Below are 21,652 nucleotides of genomic sequence, written 5' to 3'. Positions count from 1 at the left end.
GCAGTTGTTCAATTACAGTCACGGCATGTACAGATGTTGTTAAAATGAATTACTTCATTAGAAGTGACGCACTGTTATGTTTTCATATATCCATAGACTGTTTCAGGGTTGGAGTTATCACAGATTGTGGATTTAATTTTAAAATCACTTTTAATTTTAGTTTTGAACTACAACGGTTCATTTACAGTATTAAATGAGCTCTGATAAGAGATTTAGAAATGAAAGATGACCTATTCGGTCAATAAACAGCACAATGCATCCATTGTGCCGTCAACCCAGATACTGCTTAATTATTTATTGTGTATTTTTTTCAAGCTGCTTGTCACAGATCAATTTATTGTATTTAAACATTTTTATTGCATGTATTATTCATATTGGCAGGATGCCGTTTTTAGGCCTCATTAAGTGGTTTGTTTAGATTGTAATTTCCATTGTATTGTATGACCTATGGTCTGAATCCGCTAGTTCAATGAAATTCTGGTTCAATGAGTATTCTTTCTTAGGAGATTTCTTTTTACTTTGCTTGACTCAAGCTGTGCCTAATGAAAGGGCTTGGCGATTGAGACACACATACACACATCATTAGGGACTCCTACCTCCAACCATGCATCTTTCCTTCTGTTTCTCTCCATCTCGGTTTAATGAGGCATAGTATAATGCCGAAACAGAATGTTGAGCAGCTGTAGAACATTGCAGAACCTGCATATCTGCATGTGTGCACACAAACACCTCATACAAATCCATATACTGTACACATAACATTTTTGCATCCAACAATTATATCCTTCTGCTCTCCTGCATACAGAAGAAAATTGCATAAGCTAACAAAGCTCCAGCATACTCATATGAATACGTTATTGACAGACATCAATGGTGGATTAGATAAATTAAACCAAATACTTGGATGAAAAGTACAGGAGGCTGAACAATGAACATTTTATGAATGCATCTGTGTCTCAGAGTTTGGAGGAATTCAGTAAGAATTGTGCAGTTTGAACATGCCATTTATTTGCATTTGTGTTGCTTTAGTGTGGGATTCGGAAAAGCAAATATTCAACAAAGGAAACTGTGCAAATGTGCCTACAAAATTACCATGGCATGATTTCTGGCTCTCAGGCTGACTCTGAGTGGCTGGTTGTATTACTGTATTACTGTGAAATTTTTAAGCAATGTAAAAATGTATTAAACCTATGACATTTAAGAAGCTCAGTTACCAAACCACTTAAACGCCACTTCTGTCAAAAATTAGATCATGATATTGACCGAATGCTTCACTTTAAATCTGCTTAATCCCATCCTTAGGCCATTTAGAAATATTGCTTTGTTGGCAGAAACCACTAAACATCATGTTAATTTTTCAGCAAAGTGCACGAAAGATTAATTTTTGATGATGAACGACGGCATTCAAAACGAATCACATTCAAACTTGTGTCCCTTGTGAGTAATTAGACCTGGATACAACCCCTATATGGGAGTCACATGGATCACAGCTCCCCCCTGTGTGGTTCAGTTTCTTTTTCTGACTTTCATTTTGCAATTGTTTACTATGTCTTGTCCAAAGAAGTGAATTTTTTTAAAGGTGGAAGTTTTTGCCACAAAAGCTTGTATGCACTTAGAACAGTGGTTCTCAAGCTGTGTATATGTGGGGGGGCTGAGATGGTGCCAGGGGGCCCCGATTTAATCACAAAAAAAATACATTAATTTATCATATATTCTGTGTAATTAAACCATATTGTAGGGCGGAAGAGCACTTCGTTTGCAGCACTTCGACCTTGGGCGCAGTAATATTGACGGAAGATTGAGCGAGAGGGGTAGTCAAGAGTGATGATGTTACTGCACGCTAAGGTCAAAGTACTGCAAACTAAGTGTTCTTCCGTCACACAATAGTTCTCATTTTTATCTGCTTAAAAATCCCCATGTTTTATTTTGTGCCACCATACTTACTCATGTAACCACTTATGTAACAGTCTTTAAATAAGGAAAACATGGAAGTGTTTGGTGGCTTCTAAATCCATCCCTGTTTGGATCCTAAGGAATGAATGGGGCTAGGCTAAATGCTAACACATTCACGATGAACTGTACAAAGATTAAGTGCATGCATTGAAAAAAGATACAGCAAAATGACTCAACTTGTATACGTAAATGTTCTGATTTCTTTGTATGAATTCAATATTTGGCTTAATGGCTACATCTGGTGGAAATTTTGTGTCAATAGCCCACTTAAAAATCCCCTTACTGATAAAAATGCTGATGTGTCAAATTTTCCCTGCTGTAAGTACATATTAATTTGTAAGTTGAGGTAAGAACATAGTAAAATATTGAAAAATGGTGGTGTTTTTCTTTATGAGGGCTTTGCATCTGAACTCCTCATTTGGTTTCAATAAGTAGTATGTTAATATGAACATACAAAAGTATTATGGTAGGCTATACGTTGTCTGGTGATACTACCAAGTGCAAGATAAATAGTGTTTCACACGACTATTAATAAACATAAATATGTATCCATATTAAATGTTCATGCTGAAAATGTACGCTAATGGCAAACATTGTGTTGTGACAGGAACTCAATTCTGGTGTCTTCTGGATATTGTGCCCATTAAGAACGAGAAGGGGGAGGTGGTGCTGTTTCTAGTATCGCATAAGGACATAACAGACAACAAGAAAGTTCAAGATGAAGAACAGAGTCCAGAAAGAGGTAAGAGTTCCTCTATCACCAAGTTATACTATCAACTTTGCCTGTTTGTATTCATTTCTCTAATCTCTACCTCTAAAATCAGAGGGAATTGGTAGTTTGATAAGAATGTTGGTCATTGCTTACCAACATCTTCCCTACAATCTCATTGGTTGATAGGAAAGTTGTTCCAAATCCAAAAAGGATCCATGAGCATGTACTGCTCAGGTGAATCAATGTGAACATTGTTGATAAGAAAAGAGATCTGTGCTGAATTTAAGATTGATCTGCCTATCCGCGTTTAGCTTGGGATTAAGAACAAGAAAAGAAACAGTGAGTCACACACAACATAAAATCCCCAAACCTGTGAGATTCCAGTCTCTGAAATAACTTCAGTAATGAAGATAACCTTTCAAAGTGGTGTAATGCTGTGTACAGAACAAAAGACAACAATGATGAAAAGAGAGAAAAACAAAAGAGGTGTCATGTGTAATAATACTGTAACAGCAAGTAGGTACGGAGACAAAGCATCTAAAACAAAGAGATAATGATTTCAAAAGCGAGAATTATCCTCAATGCCATACAAGCTTATTATGGGTTGATTTTCTTAATGTACTAATATTCACACATGCATGTTTCATAAGTCAAAACATCTTGTAGACTTCTATTATTTTCAATGCTTAGTTTAAGTAAAACAAGATTTGGCTGATTTATTTTTACAACCTATCGGTTTTACTATTTCATAAATTTGGCAGAAAGTATAGCAACACATGCACACCATGAACCCCAGGTCCCGTCAAGGTCATATTTAGCAGTCCCATCCTGTCCTTTATGTCTCATTCTCTCTCTTTCTTGGCTGAGTCATGCATTGTGTATGTGTCCATGCAGGCTAGCATCTCATGTGGTGCTTTTTGTTTCTGTAATCCTAACACCTCTTCTCTCCAGAGACATAGATAGAGAGATTAAAAGACACACAGACAGGACACAGAAAAGGAAAGCTTGGCACAGAAATGTGAAGCTCCTTTTAACAAGTGTCCTGAGCCAGCACACAGCTGCTGTTATTGCTTTTGGCTGAGGGATGTGGATTATACTGGCACAATGATACATCTGATCAATGACATCAACACATTTAAAGTGAATTGGAGGAGATCATTTGAAGAATGTGGTTACATTGTTTATCATTTTGACTCAATGTTCTTTTAAAAATGTTAGTTTGACTCAATGTCCGTTTAATTCAACAAGATATGAAAATACATAAAAAAACTATTTGGAAGACGTATAGTCATAAGGCCTTGCTGGGTGTTTATCCCAAATATTCATGTAAGGAAAAAATATATAATTAAACAAAACAGAGCTAAAACACCATAATATGTACCATTAGGTACAAAAATGCATATATTTAGGACCATTATGTACCTTTGAGATACTGATATATATCTTTGAGGCACTAAAAATTTACTCACCACCATGTCATCAAAAATGTTGGTGTCTTTCTTTGTTCGGTCGAGAGGAAGTTGTGTTTTTTGAGGAGGGCGTTCCGGGATTTTTCTCATTTGAATGGACTTTGGTGGACCCCAGCGCCTGGCAGTTTTGGTGCAGTTTTAGAATTGCAGGTTCAAAGGACTCTAAACAATCCCAAATGAGGCATAGGGGTCTTATCAAGGGAAACAATGTCATTTTTGGCAAGAAAAATAAAAAATATGCACTTTTAAACCACAACTTCTAGTCTTCCGCCATTTGTGTGATGCACCAGCCTGACCTCACGTAATACGTCATCACTTCAAGAGGTCACGGATGACGTATGCGAAACTACGCCCCAGTGTTTACAAGTGTGGAGAAAGAGGACCGTTCCTACGTTGTTGGATGTGGAATGATACTTATTAATGTCTTTGTGTCAGTTTATTGTTTAAAATGGTCGCAAATGTGCGTTCATACATGTAACACGTGACCTTTCGACGGCGTTACGCAGTTACGTGAGGTCGCGCTGGGGCGTCACACGAACGGAGGAAGACGAGAAGTTGCGGTTTAAAAGTGCATTTTTTTTGCCAAAAATGACAATCGTTTCGCTAGATAAGACCCTTATGTCTTGTTTGGGATCATTTAGAGTCCTTTTAAGCTGCGCTGAAATTGCAATTTTAAACTTCATCAAAACTGTTAAGTGTTTTGGTCCATTAAAGTCCATTAAAATGAGAAAAATCCTGTAATGTTTTCCTCAAAAAACATAAATTCTTCTCGATTGAACAAAGAAAGACATCAACATTTTGGATGACATGCTGGTGAGTAAATTATCTGGATTTTTTTAAAGAAAATTGAGTAATCCTTTAAGTAATTTCAGTTTAAATAACATAAATGCTTCTTCTTTTACAATCCCCCCCCCCCACATAGCATGTCAGTCATAGCTACTGTAGTTACACTTGGATTGCTATGTAAAATCCACAAAAATATTTTTTTTTTAATAAAAACAAGATTTATAAATATATTTTTTTATAAATGAACACCCTTAGTACAGCATCTCACCACTAGGCCATTATTCTTTATCCCCAATAAATGTCCCATCTTCTCCAATAAACCTCCATTTTACCCAAATTTTGTAGGACATTTTTTCATATGCTGCCACCTTCCTCAGCTCTATAACCCAATCATGAAAAGAAGGCCAACCCGCTATTCACCATTCTCTCATAATATTTTGTCTCACTCTCATAATACTTAAAGTATTTGTATCTTTTCGGTCCTCTCAACATCAGATCCTAGAAAAAACCAGGACATAAAGATTGGGGCAAAATGGTAAATCTTTCTCATCTTGACATTGCATATGGCTATTCTCTTTTCAGATGAGGAGACAGGGTTGGAAGTGCACAAAGTCACACGACCACCTGGCTTCAATGCCAACCGGCGACGTAGTAGAGCTGTGCTATACCAGCTGTCTGGACATCTGCAGAAACAAGACAAGAGCAAACTCAAGATCAACAATGTAAGAGACAAGTTAACACTTAGACTCCCGTAACACGGTAGTCTAACACAATAATGCATGTTTGTCCTCAGCCCAGCCTGGTCATTGGGTGATGTACAGTACAGCACGTTCTAAGTAATCTCAGACTCTTTATTATCTTTATTATTTTCATAGAACATGAGAATAATACAGATATTATTGATAGAAGTAGAAAAGTGACCTTGGCCTTGATAGATAACAATACTTTGTATTTATAAAAAAGGCAACCAAGGAATGTTTATTCGATTTTTCTCATATTTATTTGATTAATTCTGTAGTCGTTCGTGACTGGCTTTCACGCACCTCAACTTAACCTGTACATGATGTTTCTAAACTTATAGAACATGTTTGGAGAAAAGCCGCCCATCCCGGAGTACAAAGTGGCGGCCATTCAGAAGAGCCGCTTCATTCTCCTTCATTACGGCACCTTTAAAGCTGGCTGGGATTGGCTGATTCTGTTAGCCACCTTTTATGTAGCAGTTACCGTTCCCTACAACGTCTGCTTCACCGTCGTCGGTGGGCGGGACGAAGCGTCGACCCCCAGAAATCCACCGAGTGTGAGCGACATCCTGGTGGAAATCCTTTTTATGTTAGGTAAGGCACATCTTTTTCCACAGTTATCATTAAATGACTTTAGTCAAAAATCATAGTGTATATATAATCCTAATACTTAACAGTTCTCTTGTGCCAGGACACACAGTTTCTGGCAACTTTTAATACGGCTGTGCGAACAAGCCACAGAAGTGCCATCTCAGTAATGGTATGCAGGTGGCGTTAAATGTCTTGCTGTCAGCCATGTGTTAAATTAAAGTAACCAGGGCTGTTGCTGCTAGATTTCCTTAGTATAGAAATGTAAAGTGAATATGGAGAACAAGATTTGCATTCCAAAACCAGACAGTTATTACACAAAATCACTTAAACATCTACTGCTAATGAAGCCTTAAACATAATGAGAGAGAGTCTGAACATATTTTAAAGGACAGTGCAGCAAATGTCAATGCAGAGCATGCATGAGGTACATCTGAGGACTCTCAGAAAAAATATTCTCAGGAAAAAAAACGATAAAAGCTGTCCCCTGGATGGTACCCTTTCAAAAAGTTCACCTTTGTACTTATTAAAGGGTGCATAGTACCTTTAAGGTGCATAATAGTAGCAAATGTACACATATCTGTACCTAAATGGACCTTTTTGAAGCGTACCATCCTAGAGACAGCTTATGTACCATTTATTCTGAGAGAGTATATTTCTTTTCAGGTCTATTAGATGAAAAATGATAATAAGCCATTAACTCTAGATTTTAATTGTCATAAAGCTTCACAGCGTGCAAAGACGCATTCGTTACTGTAGTGTTGTTATCCTCACTTAACATTTCTTAGGAGCAGTTAGTGTTTAATGACAATGTGTTTCTGCTCATTACACCCAGTTTCATAATTCAGAAATGAACAATTTACATTTTGCACAAAAAAAAACACATTTTTGCTGAGGATCTGTGCATAATAATTAAGGTTTTAAATTTTTTTCGTTTTCTTTATAAATCGTGGACTGGCATTGTAATGATACTAATGATGTCATCGCTCATGTTGGTCTTATTTTTTTCTGTGGCAGATATTGTACTAAACTTTCGCACCACGTTTGTGAGCACATCAGGCCAGGTGGTGTATGATGCGCGCTCTATCTGTGTGCATTACGTCACCACCTGGCTCTTCGTGGACCTGATAGCTGCCCTACCTTTTGACTTGTTGTATGCCTTTAATGTCAGTGTGGTAAGTGTGTTTCTTTTGTATAGCTTATTTCCTACAGTATGCCATCTTAAAGGGTTCTGTTATGTATTCTATGTTTTGTTTTATACAAAGTACAAAAGCTGTCACTAGGATGGTACCCTTTAAAAGGTCCTAATATGTACCATTTAGGTACAGACATGTATACATTTGGTACAAATAATATGTACATTTGAGGTACTAATATGCACTGTTTAGGTACAAAAATGCACTTTATGAAAGGGTACCGCCTGATCAGTGACAGTTTTGTACCATTTCTTCCAAAAATGTAGCCATGCATTCAGTCTCTGTGTGTTCAGTACTTTGGGGTTCATCTTCTGAAAACGGTCCGATTGCTGCGGCTTCTTCGCTTGCTGCAAAAGCTGGAGCGTTACTCTCAATACAGCGCCGTGGTGCTCACTCTACTCATGTCCATGTTTGCACTGCTGGCTCACTGGATGGCCTGTGTCTGGTACGTCATCGGCCGCAGCGAGATCGAGAATAGCCCTGGTTCCTGGGACATCGGTAAGCAAAATTTTTGTAAACATTCTTCAATTTTACAAACATATTTTACAAACATACATTTCAAATTAAACAGCTAAAATTAGAGTTTTAATCATATAAATGTTTAAAGGGAAATTTCACTTTTTTTGAAAATTTTCAATTTTTTTCAACATTTGATTTATACCATTTTGGAATCCATTCAGCTGATCTCCGGTTCTGGCGCTAGCACTTTTAGCATAGCTTAGCACAATCCATTGAATCTGATTAGACCATTAGCATCGCGCTAAAAAATAACCAAAGAGTTTGTATATACTTACTATTTAAAACTTGACTCTTCTATTGTTACATCGTGAACTAAGACCGACGGAAAGCTAAAAGCTGCGATTTTCTAGGCGATATTGCTAGGAACTATACTATCATTCTGGTGTAATAATCAAGGACTTTGCTTATGTAACATGGCTGCAGCAGGCGTAGTGATATTATGCACTGCTCAAAAATAGTTACCTTCGTTACTTTCAATAGCAGGGGACTATTTTCGGGCAGTGCGTAATATCACTACGCTTGCTGCAGCCATGTTACATCAGCAAAGTCCTTAATTATTACGCCAGTTTCAGAGTTCAGTTCCTAGCCATATCTGCCTAGAAAATCGCAACTTTTAATTTTCCGTCGGTCTTAGTACACGATGTAACTACAGAAGAGTCAAGTTTTAAATAAGATAAATATCTAAACTCTTTGGTTATTTTTTGGCGCGATGCTGATGGTCTAATCAGATTCAATGGATTGTGCTAAACTATGCTAAAAGTGCTAGCGCCAGACCAGGAGATCAGCTGAATGGATTCTAAACCGGTAAGAATCAAAAAGTGGAATGTCCCTTTAAGGTCTTTTCCTGAATGTTGGTCGAGCTAAAACAGAATTCTACCAAAATTGAATATAAATAAAAACATATGAAATCCCTCTTTTAGACTTGTTATATGTTTTCAAAGTGTCTTGTACGCATAGGTGATTATTAAAGATGTGCCTGCCAATATGCCCATTATATTGTAAATGTACAACAACCTCCACGTGATCCATAGACAAACTATTATATTTCTCTTTTTCGGTAAGGTAGAAATGAATTTACAGGTTAGATAGACGCGTGAACAAAAATAATGCCAGACGTAATGTGTTTTGTCAGAGGACCAGGACAATCTCTCTGGCTCTGTGAATAGAACATCACCTCCAAAGAACTGATGAAGCAGTCACCCATTAAAGACATTTGATTCTCACCATTTATTTCAGCTGCTGGACAGACGCCAGTATCTCGCCCTTTTAAGGTTTGTTCATGATAAAATGAACTGGTGAATTACATGAAAATGAAATAGACCTGACATCACAAGAAAAAAAGAAACAGAGCAGTAGTGTGAGAAGGATGACATTGAGATGATTCAGACAGCACAAATCTCCCGGGCCCTGATTTACTAAAGGTCATGGTACCTCAAAGGAAAAAAGTTACTTAATCAAATTGCTGTTAAAAGTGTAAGATTGAATTGCACCATTCTGAATTTATTGAGGTTTTTTGAGAATTGCGAGTGCTGTTTTCATGCATGACCATTATTTTTAGTAAATCACCTGCAATACACCCACAAAGATTGAGCATACACTATTAAACATATAGATGCGGAACGTTTTTTTTTTTATTGTAAGATTGCACATAATATTGCACATTTGTTGGATTACACAGGCTTAGTACTTTAATTTAATCTTGAATTTTAGTAAATTAGAGACTCTTCTCATTTTGGACAGACAAACACCATCTGTCATATTTAGTGGTAGTGTTTCTGATTGGCCACTGAGCTATCCAACAATCCGTAATAACCTGGGGCGCACTTATGTCCTAAGCAACCAATATTCTTACACTGAATTCTGGCCAGTGGTCTAAATTGCACCCACATGGTTGGCTTGGAAAGCAGGAATGCTTTAGTTTCTAGATTTAGTATCTGCCTGTGTGCCAACAATACCCTCTTGCCCAGTTTTACATGGCCAAACCTTTACATTTTTAAATACATGAGGCAATTTGGACACATCTAGTTTTTCTAGGGCTAGTGGTAAAAAGCAAGTTACCTGTATAGCATTTTGCACATCAAATTTTTTTAAATTGAAAGTGTTAAATATTAAACAGTTATTAGATTTATAAGACCTTGCTATAGATCTAACTGTTTTTGTTTGTGGTTGCTATCTGTCAATTTGCATTTCTTGAAGTAAGATTATTGATATATTAAAATAAATATACTTATCAATACTGGTGTGTATTTGATTCTGATAGGAATAGGGAAATGTTAATGGACTGAAGACGATCAATAATAAAATATTTCTCTGAGGGCTCCTCCAGCTCCACCCCCAACTCTATTTGATGGGTTGCCTTTTTCTGTCCTGACCTTCGATTACCTTCCCTTCTATTTTTTTCTGGTCTCGCTTTCATCATAACCCTATAGTTTTCAAATGCCTGCTGTCTGGCAAACCTTAAAAGACTAGAGGGAATTTGAAATGTAATTCAAAATTAATAAAATAATTAATAGAACATAAAAGAACATGTTTTATCTTGAACACAAAGTGGTTTTAAAAGAAGATTGCGAAAAGATTTGATGTGTGCAATATAGGTACAAAATGCATTTCTACTTTGGTCTTCATCTTGAGTTCCTCTCTTAGTTCCTTCTTGATGTTTTCCATCACATACATGACAAATATAATGTCAGCCTTGAGCAAATCAATGTCTCTCTGACCTGTTATTTCACAGCGTGTGTACTGTGTACAAACCCTATTATATATCCCCCAGCTAAGAGTGTCCTGTAAGTGTCCTTCACCTACCACTTGACGTTTCTCTCTGCGCAAAGCTTAATCTTTACCCCTATTACCTACTGTACTGAATAATGTGCAACTCATTCGTTTTCTTCTCTAGATGTGAATGATGTGTCCCTTATATTCAAGTCATATTGCATTATCTTTAAGATGTCTGATGCTGGGTACACACCAAAAGATTTTTTACATCTTTTTCAAAATGTGATAGACCACAAGCATGAGAATAAAAAATCTTAGATTTAACCGTTTTGCACAGATTTTTAGCCAGAGTCTCGACTGTGAACACATGAAAAATCTCGCAAAATATTGCAAGACTTTAGAATAAGAAAGGCAGATGATATGCAGGAAGAAATCTCAATGATAGTAGAAGGAAAAAAAGAAAAGGGTTTGGGTGAAGTCAGTGGGACCATGGTCCATCTCTACTGTCCACATCAACTTCACTTTGTACTGCGCCATGATGCTTCTGTCTTCCATCATCTCTCTTTCTGATTGGATATTGTTTTGTTTCACGTGATATTTCAAAGAGCGTGTGCGTGTTTGTCCTCAGAGTTCTAGTCGGAGGCGCCCCATGTTTAATATTTACGATTTGCGATCAGGGCACCTCCTCCGACATTCTTCCGATCGGGTTTGGACACTCTTAACACACCCCACACCAAGGGAAAATCTGATAAGATAATCTGTAGAACCATCAAGATAATCGGGACATTGCTAGGGTTGTCGGAAGGGGGAAATCGGCCAAAAATCAGCCCGATTATCTTTTGGTGTGTACCCAGCATAATAAAAATGGACAACAGGAAACTCTTGCCTTGTAATATAGGGCAGGGTCACTAATATCCTCTTTGTAAAGCCTACTTATTAAGTCTGGAGGTGAAGGGGTTCACCTATTAAAAACGTCAATGTTACTATGCCAGATGTGCTATTAAGTGAAACACTTTTGCCTAAGTAACTCTGGTTTTGACAGCAAGAGTAAAAAATCTGCAAAAATCCTTCATCAGAACATAATTACAAAAATCACACCCACAGAAGCAAAGACGGGTGGAGATACTAACCACCACAAAAATATAATATACAGAGCAACATAAATTGCTAGAAGAAGGATCAGAAACTAAAGTGAAAGTGAATATCTGTGGTAGGGGTGATCCGGGGCAAAATTAACGCGGGACGAAAGTAACAAACCGATTTTCTCTGAGCCCTGATAACATTTGCATCCCAAACTACGACAGCATCTTAGGCATTTTTCAGGTCTGACAGAGCTGAAAAAATATTACGTTATTTACTCACCATTTTCTGCGGGTAGATCCAGAAAGGTGTTTTAAACCATGCTTAGTAAATTCCTAAAGCGGTCTTTTTTATAACGCGTTGTGTTTCCGGTTTCATGTGTTCTGGTCATTTAGTGCTCCAACACATCCTGAAGTTTGACCTCTCTGAGTTTTTCCAAAATAAAAGTAAATCGGGTTTAAATGTGAGGAGATCCTGTCGGGTCGAAAGTAAACCTTGTTACTTTTGTCCCGCTGCTAATACTGTTGTATATGTTGATAATGTATATTATTCTAATTTGATTTAATTTAATTTTTATAGTGTTCAAACTGTTGAGAAAATGTTTTATTCTCAACTATTTAAGTTTGAACTGTTGATTGCTTTTGAAACATTTAATTTATTATTTTTTTACAGATAAATTCCAAAATATGTTATAAATATATATAATATATTTAATAAAAACAAGTGTAACACAAAAAATCTATCTTGTTTTGTTGTGTTACTTTCGTCCCTGCAGGTGGGGTCGAAAGTAACAATTCACTACTTATGATTAAAGTGAAATTATACTGAAGTCCAAAAATATATCTTTTAAAATTAAGTTTTTCTGAAAAATGATACTTTCGCCTTTGCTCTCCCCTAAGCTTGCTAATCTGTACTAATCTGTAAAGAAGTCTAAACTCAAACTAGTCGCTGTCTGAATTCTTGCCAAATATTTCTTGCACACGTGCGACACTGTGTGAATGTTATAAGTGTGTTTGTTTGTATGTGTAAAAATTTTTTTTAGTATGTGTGATTGCTCTTTAAACCTTCTCTGACAACTCTTAGAAAGAGATTCTCTGGCATACGTTTTTCTCCATCATTATCATTCTCTTCTTTCACACCCCTTTCAGTCTCCTGTCAGTTTTCCTCGTTCTTTCGGAACATTTTAGTGCAAATTCCACATGGTACCTGCACTACTATCAAGTTAGAAGCTAGGAAACCAACAACGAGAGAGAGAGAGAGAGAGAGAGAGAGAGAGAGAGAGAGAGAGAGAGGTAGAACAGAAACAATCCCACAGAGAATAAAAGTTTTTTTCTTTCAAAAAAAGTTTCAGATTCAGCCTAATACAATTCAGCTGATATTTAATATACTCAGGCTTCAGGACCATGGACAGGGACAGTTGTTCTGTATTTACTTAGTACTGAAAGTGACTTTGGACAGAGACAATACATGTACTTTTTTAAATTTTGGAAGTTTCAATTATATGTAAGTGTTGTAGTGAATCCCCTGACATTAACATTCTATGTGTGAGCAGAAGATAGGAGTCTGAAATTATGATGATACTGGAAGGTGATGCAATCCTATGTCTAAGGTAATATTTTGGCAAAGTAGATGGGTGATGTTTTACCTTCCAGCAATTTTCAGATAACTGCTGTGAACTTAGGCACAGGTTTTGTTTATGTTGCTGCTTTTGAACAGCACTCTCTCTGTGGGCTGTCTCTGTAGCGCAGGGCTGATGGGAGTTAGATTTGCACAAAAGTCACATAACTGTGTTTATGGGATTTTTTAGCACTGCAGATCATCCAAGCTGTTTAAGATTCGAAATTCAGAAGGAACGCATTAAACGTATTTAGTTACAGTCAGGGTGTGTACGTGACCAGGGAGTGTTAGCTTAGAGATGCCTTGGAACCATTGACAGTAAACACAAGCAGTGGTGACAGATAAAAAATGACTATTAATATGATGTGGGTCTTAAAACAAGAACTGTAGTCTAAAAAGTTAAAGGGGTCATATTATGAGATTTTTTTAAGATGTAAAATAAATCTTTGGTGTCCCCAGAGTGCATATGCGAAGTTTTAGCTCAAAATGCCATATAGATAATTAATTATAGCATGTTAAAATCGACACTTTGTAGGTGTGAGCAAAAATGTGCCGTTTTTGGGTGTGTCATTTAAAATGCAAATGAGAGGATGAAATGCAAACACTGATCACAATGATGATGGTTTGTTGAAATTGAAACTCAATTGTGCTATCAATACTTTTTCTCTCTCTTTCTCTCTGCACTAAATAGCTGTGCCGTGGTTGGATAGTGCAGATTAAGGGGCGGTATTATTGTAAGTCACCTTGCTACCTACCTCACAAAACAGGCGAAATCTGAACGACCTAATTTTTCACATGCTTGCAGAAAATGGCTTGCCCAAACAAAGTTACTGGGTTGATATTTTTACGTTTTTTAGGTTGAGAGAAGCACTGGGGACCCAATTATAGCACTTAAACATGAAAAAAGTCAGATTTTCACGCTATGACCCCTTTAAAGGGATAGTTTACCCAAAAATTACAATTCTGTCGTCATTTACTCATCCTCGTGTTGTTCTAAACCTGCATGAGTTTCTTTAAAAATCAAAAGAAAATATTTTGATCAATGATGATGATAACCACACAGTTGATGGTACCCATTGACTTCCATGGTATTTGTTTATCCATTTAGCTATGGAATCAGTGGGTACAATCAACTGTATGGTTACTATTATTTATCAGAATATTTTCATTTCGAAAAATATGATTATTGAAATACTCTAAAGCTTCGACAAACTACAAATATTATAAAGATTTTCATTGGTCATCATAAATCAGTCATTCCCATTTCTGTCTCCCTTTTTTTATAGGCTGGTTGCATGAGCTGGGTAAACGTCTGGGCACCCCCTACTTCCTTTCCCCTCTTGCATCCCTTATTCCTGATTCGCTGCGCCCCACCATACTAGACGGATTGGTGGTTAATACAAGCCAGTGGAATGGCACAGATCTGGTGGGACATGACTCTGGGTTGAACTCAAGCCAGTGGAACACTACAGGGGCGGGACCTGCGAGCACTACACCCGCAGGACAGACTGGAGTTGTACTGGGAGGCGGGCCCTCAATTCGGAGTTCATACGTGACGTCACTGTATTTCGCGTTGAGCAGTCTGACCAGTGTGGGTTTTGGCAATGTCTCAGCTAATACTGACTCTGAGAAGATCTTCTCTATCTGCACCATGTTGATTGGAGGTAAGTATTGGAAACTGCAGGTACAGATTCACTTTAGAGTTAATGACTGGGAAACAAGTCAATGTTTTCAATCATGTGAAATGTAAAATTAGATTTAGAGTTAACTGGTTCTACTTTTCGCAGAAAAATACAGGCTGTGAAAAGTATTTGTGACATAGAAGATTAGAACAGTTCAACACACAGCCAGATTAATCGATTTAGCTCATTGTGTTAAAACATTAGACGTTAGATTAAAGGTGCAGTGTGTTTTGCGGCATCTAGTGGTGAGGTTGCAAATTGCAACCAACGGCTTAGTCCACTGCTCACTCTCGCTTTTGAAACACATAGAGAAGCAACGGTAGCTGCCACCAGACAAACATGTCATCGTTTGAGACAACTTGGTAAAAAAATGTGTCCAATAAGGCTTCTGTAGAAAAATGGCGGCACAAAATGGCGACTATCATGTAAGGGGACGCTCAGTGTATGTAGATAAAAAGGTCTCGTTCTAAGGTAATAAACACATAATGGTTCATTATGAAAGGTCTTTATACACCCCTGATAATATAGTTTTGTATATTATTTTGCATTTCTGTCAAAAGATCATTCTAAAAATTACACACTGCACCTTTAAACCAAATAATACATTTCTGTATTTTTTAAATAAGTACCAGGATTTTCGCATGCTACAGCAGCATCTAGGAAACCACAAGTCCTCATCATGTTTGCCTTTTGGAACAGATCCATGTGTGCCATATTGGACTTCATTTTCCCCAAGGTTTAAACTTTGTACAGGGCTGAATTTCCCAAAGGACTACATTCTTAATGAGACAAGACTGAAGTGCATTCGCCTTATTGAAGTGGTCTTTAGTGAACTATCAGTCGCTATTAGGTTCTGTGTCCAATTCGACTTACATTTCCCTACGGGCTTCCGTTTTTTAAGCTCCAACATTTCATTTGACAAAGTTATCTATTATGCTTTGTTACTTATTGATTATCGCCATCATTAGACAACATTTCCTAGTGGTGGTCATGGTTTATTGACCATCATTTTTACAACCACAGAATCATCAACCCTATTTATAGAATCAGTGATGGATGAGTAAATATTTGAACTGCATACTTATTGATGTTAACACAACATAATGTAGTGTTGGGCAAAACCAAACATGTTTATATACAGGTTGCCTCAATATTATCTAATAAAATACCCTAGTAAATCAGTTATGATCCCATGATTTATTTCTAATATGCAATCGTGTCTAACTTTGTTTATATTGTCTTAAATTTAGTGTGGCATATTTGACATTCTTTTTATGTCATATGTTGGCCACTTTTAGCTAAAACTTGTTTACCATCGTGATCAGAAATGGAATGTATTGTTATCTGTTGGGACATCTGTAATGATTTTTGCTGCTGCATGTGCAGGTTTACGGAAAAAGCCATGAGATTAGACTGAATTTTATGGCATGTCCTCTGAGCCGTAAGGAGAGAGACACAGGCATCACTGCACTTAAGTGGGGCCGCATGAGACCGGCTGAATCTATGCACACTCGCATAATGCATACTGAATCTATCTGTCACCAAATCCTACCACTAAGGGCCATTACAGTCCCTGCCAGCTGACAGCTTTATACCTACCCACATACAGAGATCACACGCGCACACACGCGCATACACACGCATGCACACGCACACACACGGGAGTGAGCACATAGTTGATTAGGTTTACCAGTCCACATTATTATGTCCAGTAAACAATTCAACTGTTGACATAAAATAAGTCAATGAATTGACATACAGTTCTTAATGTATGTCAGCAATTCATTTATTTATTTTAGACTTCATAGTATGGTCCTGTGAATGATAAATGCACTACAGAAAGTGAGAATTGGAGCTATAGAATGAATGTATATGGTGTAGCACAAAATAATTGTATTATTGGATGATATATCTCTGGTTGTACATTTTGGTATCTTATTACATTGTAGCATTTAATGCCACAACTACTGTATATTAACACTATAATTGAGATCTTGTTGTTTTCACATCAGGTGGCTGTAATTTTTTGTTAATTTCTATTCATTCTGTTGGCCTGCCGGAATCTGTTTTTATACATTTCAGTATAAACCTCATCCAAGCACTCAACATGTACACAGCCCAGGTGCAGCCACTTTAACAGAGCACCGTACTTGAACAGAAGTGAGGCTGGCAATTTCCTCAATAGTTTATGCGGCAGACTTCAATTAGCACCCAGAGTACCCTCCAATCTCTCTTGATTGTTTAGGACTTGTTTTTTCTTTAACTCCTGTTAGCAAAATTCACAAACGTATATTAATAAATGGCAAGTAAATGAAAACAGCTGAATTATCTAGGTTCTGTATGTTACACCGAACAAAATCTCTGCAGAGAAAACCATAAACACTGAAATATTGAAACGCCGATAAAAACCATTAGCTTGCTTTCTACAGAAAGTGAGACTGAACATCAGACTGGAGCTTTTATCAGACTGGATAACAAGCTGGAAGTTAAAAGCTGTCCCTTTGTCACTTAAGCACCCTGTTTACACCGGATGTTGATCTACAGTGAGGAAAATAAGCATTTGAACACCCTGCTATTTTGCAAGTTCTCCCACTGAAATTGTCATCGTATATGCATGTCCACTGTGAGAGACATAATCTTAAAAAAATCCAGAAATAACAATGTATGATTTTTTTAACTATTTATTTGTATGATACAGCTGCAAATAAGTATTTGAACATCTGAGTAAGTCAGTATTAATATTTGGTACAGTAGCCTTTGTTTGCAATTACAAACGTTTCCTGTAGTTTTTCACCAGGTTTGCACACACTGCTGGAGGGATTTTGGCCCACTCCTCCACACAGATCTTCTCTAGATCTGTCAAGTTTCTAGCCTGTCCCTTAAAAACACGGAGTTTGAGCTCCCTCCAAAGATTCTCTATAGGGTTTAGGTCTGGAGAACCTTGATATGCTTCTTACAGAGCTACTCCTCGGTTATCCTGGCTGTGTGCTTCAGGTCATTATCATGCTGGAAGACCCAGGCTCGACCCATCTTCAATGCTCTAACTGAGGGAAGGAGGTTGTTTCCCAAAATCTTGCAATACATGGCCCCGGTCATCCTCCTCATTAATACAGTGCAGTCGCCCTGTCCCATGTGCAGAAAAACACCCCCAAAGCATGATGCTACCACCCCCATGCTTTACAGTAGGGATAGTGTTCTTGGGATGGTACTCATCATTCTTCTTCCTCCAAACACGTTTAGTGGAATTATCACCAAAAAGTTCTATTTTGGTCTCATCTGACCACATAACTTTCTCCCATGACTCCTCTGGATCATCCAAATGGTCATTGGCAAACTTAAGACGGGCCTGGACATCTGCTGGTTTAAGCAGGGGAACCTTCCGTGCCATGCATGATTTCAAACCGTGACATCTTAGTGTATTACCAACAGTAACCTTGGAAACGGTGGTCCCAGCTCTTTTCCGGTCATTGACCACCTCTTCCTTTGTAGTTCTGGGCGGATTTCTCACGTTTCTTAGGATCATTGAGACCCCATGAGGTGAGATCTTACCAGATTCTAGCTGATAGACAGGTGTCCAAATACTTATTTGCAGCTGTATCATACAAACAAATAGTTTAAAAAAATCATATAGTGTGTTTTTTTAGATTATATCTCTCACAGTGGACATGCACCCACGATGACAATTTGAGACCCCTCCAAAAAGTGGGAGAACTTGCAAAATAGCAGGATGTTTAAATACTTATTTTCCTCACCAGTATGGATATCACTAAAAACGTGATAGCACACTACTGTCTGTTTCAAATGGTTGGGTAAAATATGGATATTTTCAAGGTTAATTTATTTATGTCCATATTTTACCAAACCATGGGCTGAAATAAATGTAGTATAGAGAGCGGGGTAAGTTGTCACACTGTTCATACTGTATCTCCAACACTAGAGGCTCTATCTCAAAAATCAAATAGCCACTTTGTTTGACGACTTCTTCTATAGTCAACTTCTTGTTCACATGTGGTCAAGATCACTCTAATCTGACGTTAGCACAATTTTCTTATTTTTTGGCTTAAAAAGTTGAATGTTATGAATGTTAAAAATTATTATTTTGCACAAAATAGAGGAGACAATAATGTGTCTTTTGATACTTTAGCTGATGTGCTATGTTGAGCTAGCCCTGAGATTTAGCTAGCATTAACACACATGTTAGTTTGGGGCAAGTCGTCACATGCTTTTCAAATTGTAAATAGTAAACCCCAGGTAAATTTAAACCCCGGGGTATTCTAAACCCTGGATTAACAGAATCTTGGGTTATCTTTCCATTTTTCACACTGTTCGTACTTAACCAGGGGTTAAGAGATAACCCTGGGTATTCATAATCTTCTTTTTAGATAATCTAGTGTGACAATTTACCCACCGATGGGGCAAATTATAACATGTAAACATTCTTTATTCAACAGTCATAATAAGATAAGATATGAAAATGTAATGAATACAACATATGTGCCCAAAACTTCCACTTGGTATGAGATTTATACCATTGTGATGCATGGTGCTCCGTGATTACTTATCCCGCTCTCCCCTACTTAAAAAAGGCAAATCATTAAATGTCATAGTAACTTGCAGTAGCACAATAATGTGATAAATAATAGATTTAAGGTACGCAGTAAAACCAGGTGTATATCTCTCTACATCTCTTTGTCTAAGCAGCTGCCCACTTGTAATTGGACCCTTCCAGATGGATGTTTAATACTATTAGTAAACAGGGCCACTATCTCTTTTTCATAGCAGACAAGTACACAAATCATATAACGTAATCCTGTTATTATCACATTTATTATAACTCTTAAAAGGATTAAATTTCATCCACTGATGCTTTTCTTAGTAGTCCAACACAAGTTTTATGCTGAAACATCATTCACATCACTCACTTAACAAATGATGCAATTTATTTCTTTGATATGTAGTCTTTTTAGACTGTTGCACAAGTTGAATGCTGTTTAAATCAGCAGTTTTAAATTTTGCCATACGGAAGCGTGTACACTACATTGTTTTGTTGCACGATCGAAATGAACTTTAAAATGAATATTCTGTCATCATTTACTTATCCTCATGTTGTTTTAAACCTGTATGAATTTCTATTTTCTGATGAACACATAAAAAGATATTTTGAGAAATGATGGTAAACACACAGCGGTAAGTAACCATTGACTTCCATAGTAGGAATTAAAAAATATGATGGAATTTAATGGTTACCATCAACTGTGTGCTTACCATCATTAATCAAAATACTTTCTTCATAATTTATCACAATAATTCCAAAATACTTTTTTCCTACAATGGAAGTTAATCTATCTGCTGTGTTTACCATCATTTCTCAAAATATCTTCTTTTGTGTTCATCAGAAAAAAGAAATTCACACAGGTTTAAAACAACATGAGGATGAGTAAATGATGACAGAATTTTCATTTTAAAGTGAACTATCCCTTTAATCAAATTAAATATATTGAAGTGTGGTTTCATTTAGGGTCAATTTCAGCATCCTGGGAATACTAAGGCCATTCTTAATTTAATTCTATGTTTTAAAGGTGCAGTGTGTAAATTTTAGCGGCATCTATTGGTGAGGTTGCAAATTGCAAACCACAGCTCAGTTCACAGCTCACCCCTTGCTTTTGAAACGCATAGAGAAGCTACAGTAGCCGACACAGGACAAACATGTCATTGTTAAAGACAACTTAATGAAAAGTTTGTCCGTTAAAAGCTTCTGTAGAAACATGGCGGCACAAAATGGCGTCTTCCATGTAAGGGGACCCTCTGTGTATGTAGATAAAAACGTCTCATTCTAAGGTAATAAAAAAGCATAATGGTTCATTATGAAAGGTCTTTATACACCCCTGATAATATAGTTTTGTATATTATTTTGCATTTTTGTCAAGAGATCCTTCTAAAAATTACACACTGCAACTTTAATGTTCGGAAATGTTTGTTATATATCTCTCCACAGCACTCATGCATGCCGCAGTATTTGGCAACGTGACGGCCATCATCCAGCGCATGTACTCGCGTCGCTCGCTCTATCACACACGCACCAAAGACCTAAAGGATTTCATCCGAGTGCATCGACTGCCCAAGGCCCTTGCGCAGCGCATGCTGGAGTGTTTTCAGACAACTTGGTCAGTCAACAATGGCATCGATGTCGGTGAGGTAGGACTTTAAGCCCCTCTCTTTGTTTTCAGTGTGCTTTTTAAGACTAAGCTGAATGATGATACAGTGTTTGGAGAGGTGTGCCAGGCTACCCAGTTGTTTTTAGTGGTCGTTTGAGGGTTGCTATTGTATATGGTTTATGGATAACACCAAAATTATGTTGATTTAAACATTTTTAAGTAAATGCATATACATTTTTTATATTTTGGCTATTCCAGCCTTCCATTACCACTAATGGACCAGAATTAGGTGTGGGAATATGTGTAGTTTACAAAGAACACCATAAAAAAATGCTTTTATCTATACTCCTAGGAAGCATTACAAAAAATACAGCAAATTTTTGTAATAAATGTCATTTACGATCTACAATTTACTTCACTCATATCCCGCTTATATTGTTATT

At 37.2% G+C, this 21,652-nt stretch overlaps 1 protein-coding gene across 3 annotated transcripts in view; it reads left to right on the top strand.

The window, feature by feature from the left end:
* Positions 1-21,652, top strand: part of kcnh3 (potassium voltage-gated channel, subfamily H (eag-related), member 3) — a 147,359-nt gene that overhangs the window by 99,254 nt on the left and 26,453 nt on the right. For 2 of the 3 annotated variants that reach the window (XM_055216307.2, XM_055216305.2), the window contains 7 exons: positions 2,561-2,695; positions 5,503-5,642; positions 6,002-6,254; positions 7,266-7,423; positions 7,711-7,942; positions 14,659-15,036; positions 21,050-21,249. In XM_055216307.2, the coding sequence (XP_055072282.2) occupies positions 2,561-2,695; positions 5,503-5,642; positions 6,002-6,254; positions 7,266-7,423; positions 7,711-7,942; positions 14,659-15,036; positions 21,050-21,249 (1,496 nt within the window). The remainder of the gene's footprint in view (positions 1-2,560; positions 2,696-5,502; positions 5,643-6,001; positions 6,255-7,265; positions 7,424-7,710; positions 7,943-14,658; positions 15,037-21,049; positions 21,250-21,652) is intronic. The other variant, XM_055216306.2, reaches the window with a different exon arrangement.

The sequence above is a fragment of the Misgurnus anguillicaudatus genome, chromosome 17, assembly GCF_027580225.2.
Source record: "Misgurnus anguillicaudatus chromosome 17, ASM2758022v2, whole genome shotgun sequence".
NCBI classification, from domain to species: Eukaryota; Metazoa; Chordata; class Actinopteri; order Cypriniformes; family Cobitidae; genus Misgurnus; species Misgurnus anguillicaudatus.
The sequence above is the reverse complement of the archived record's forward strand: the minus strand, read 5'-3'. Positions and strand labels throughout refer to the sequence as shown.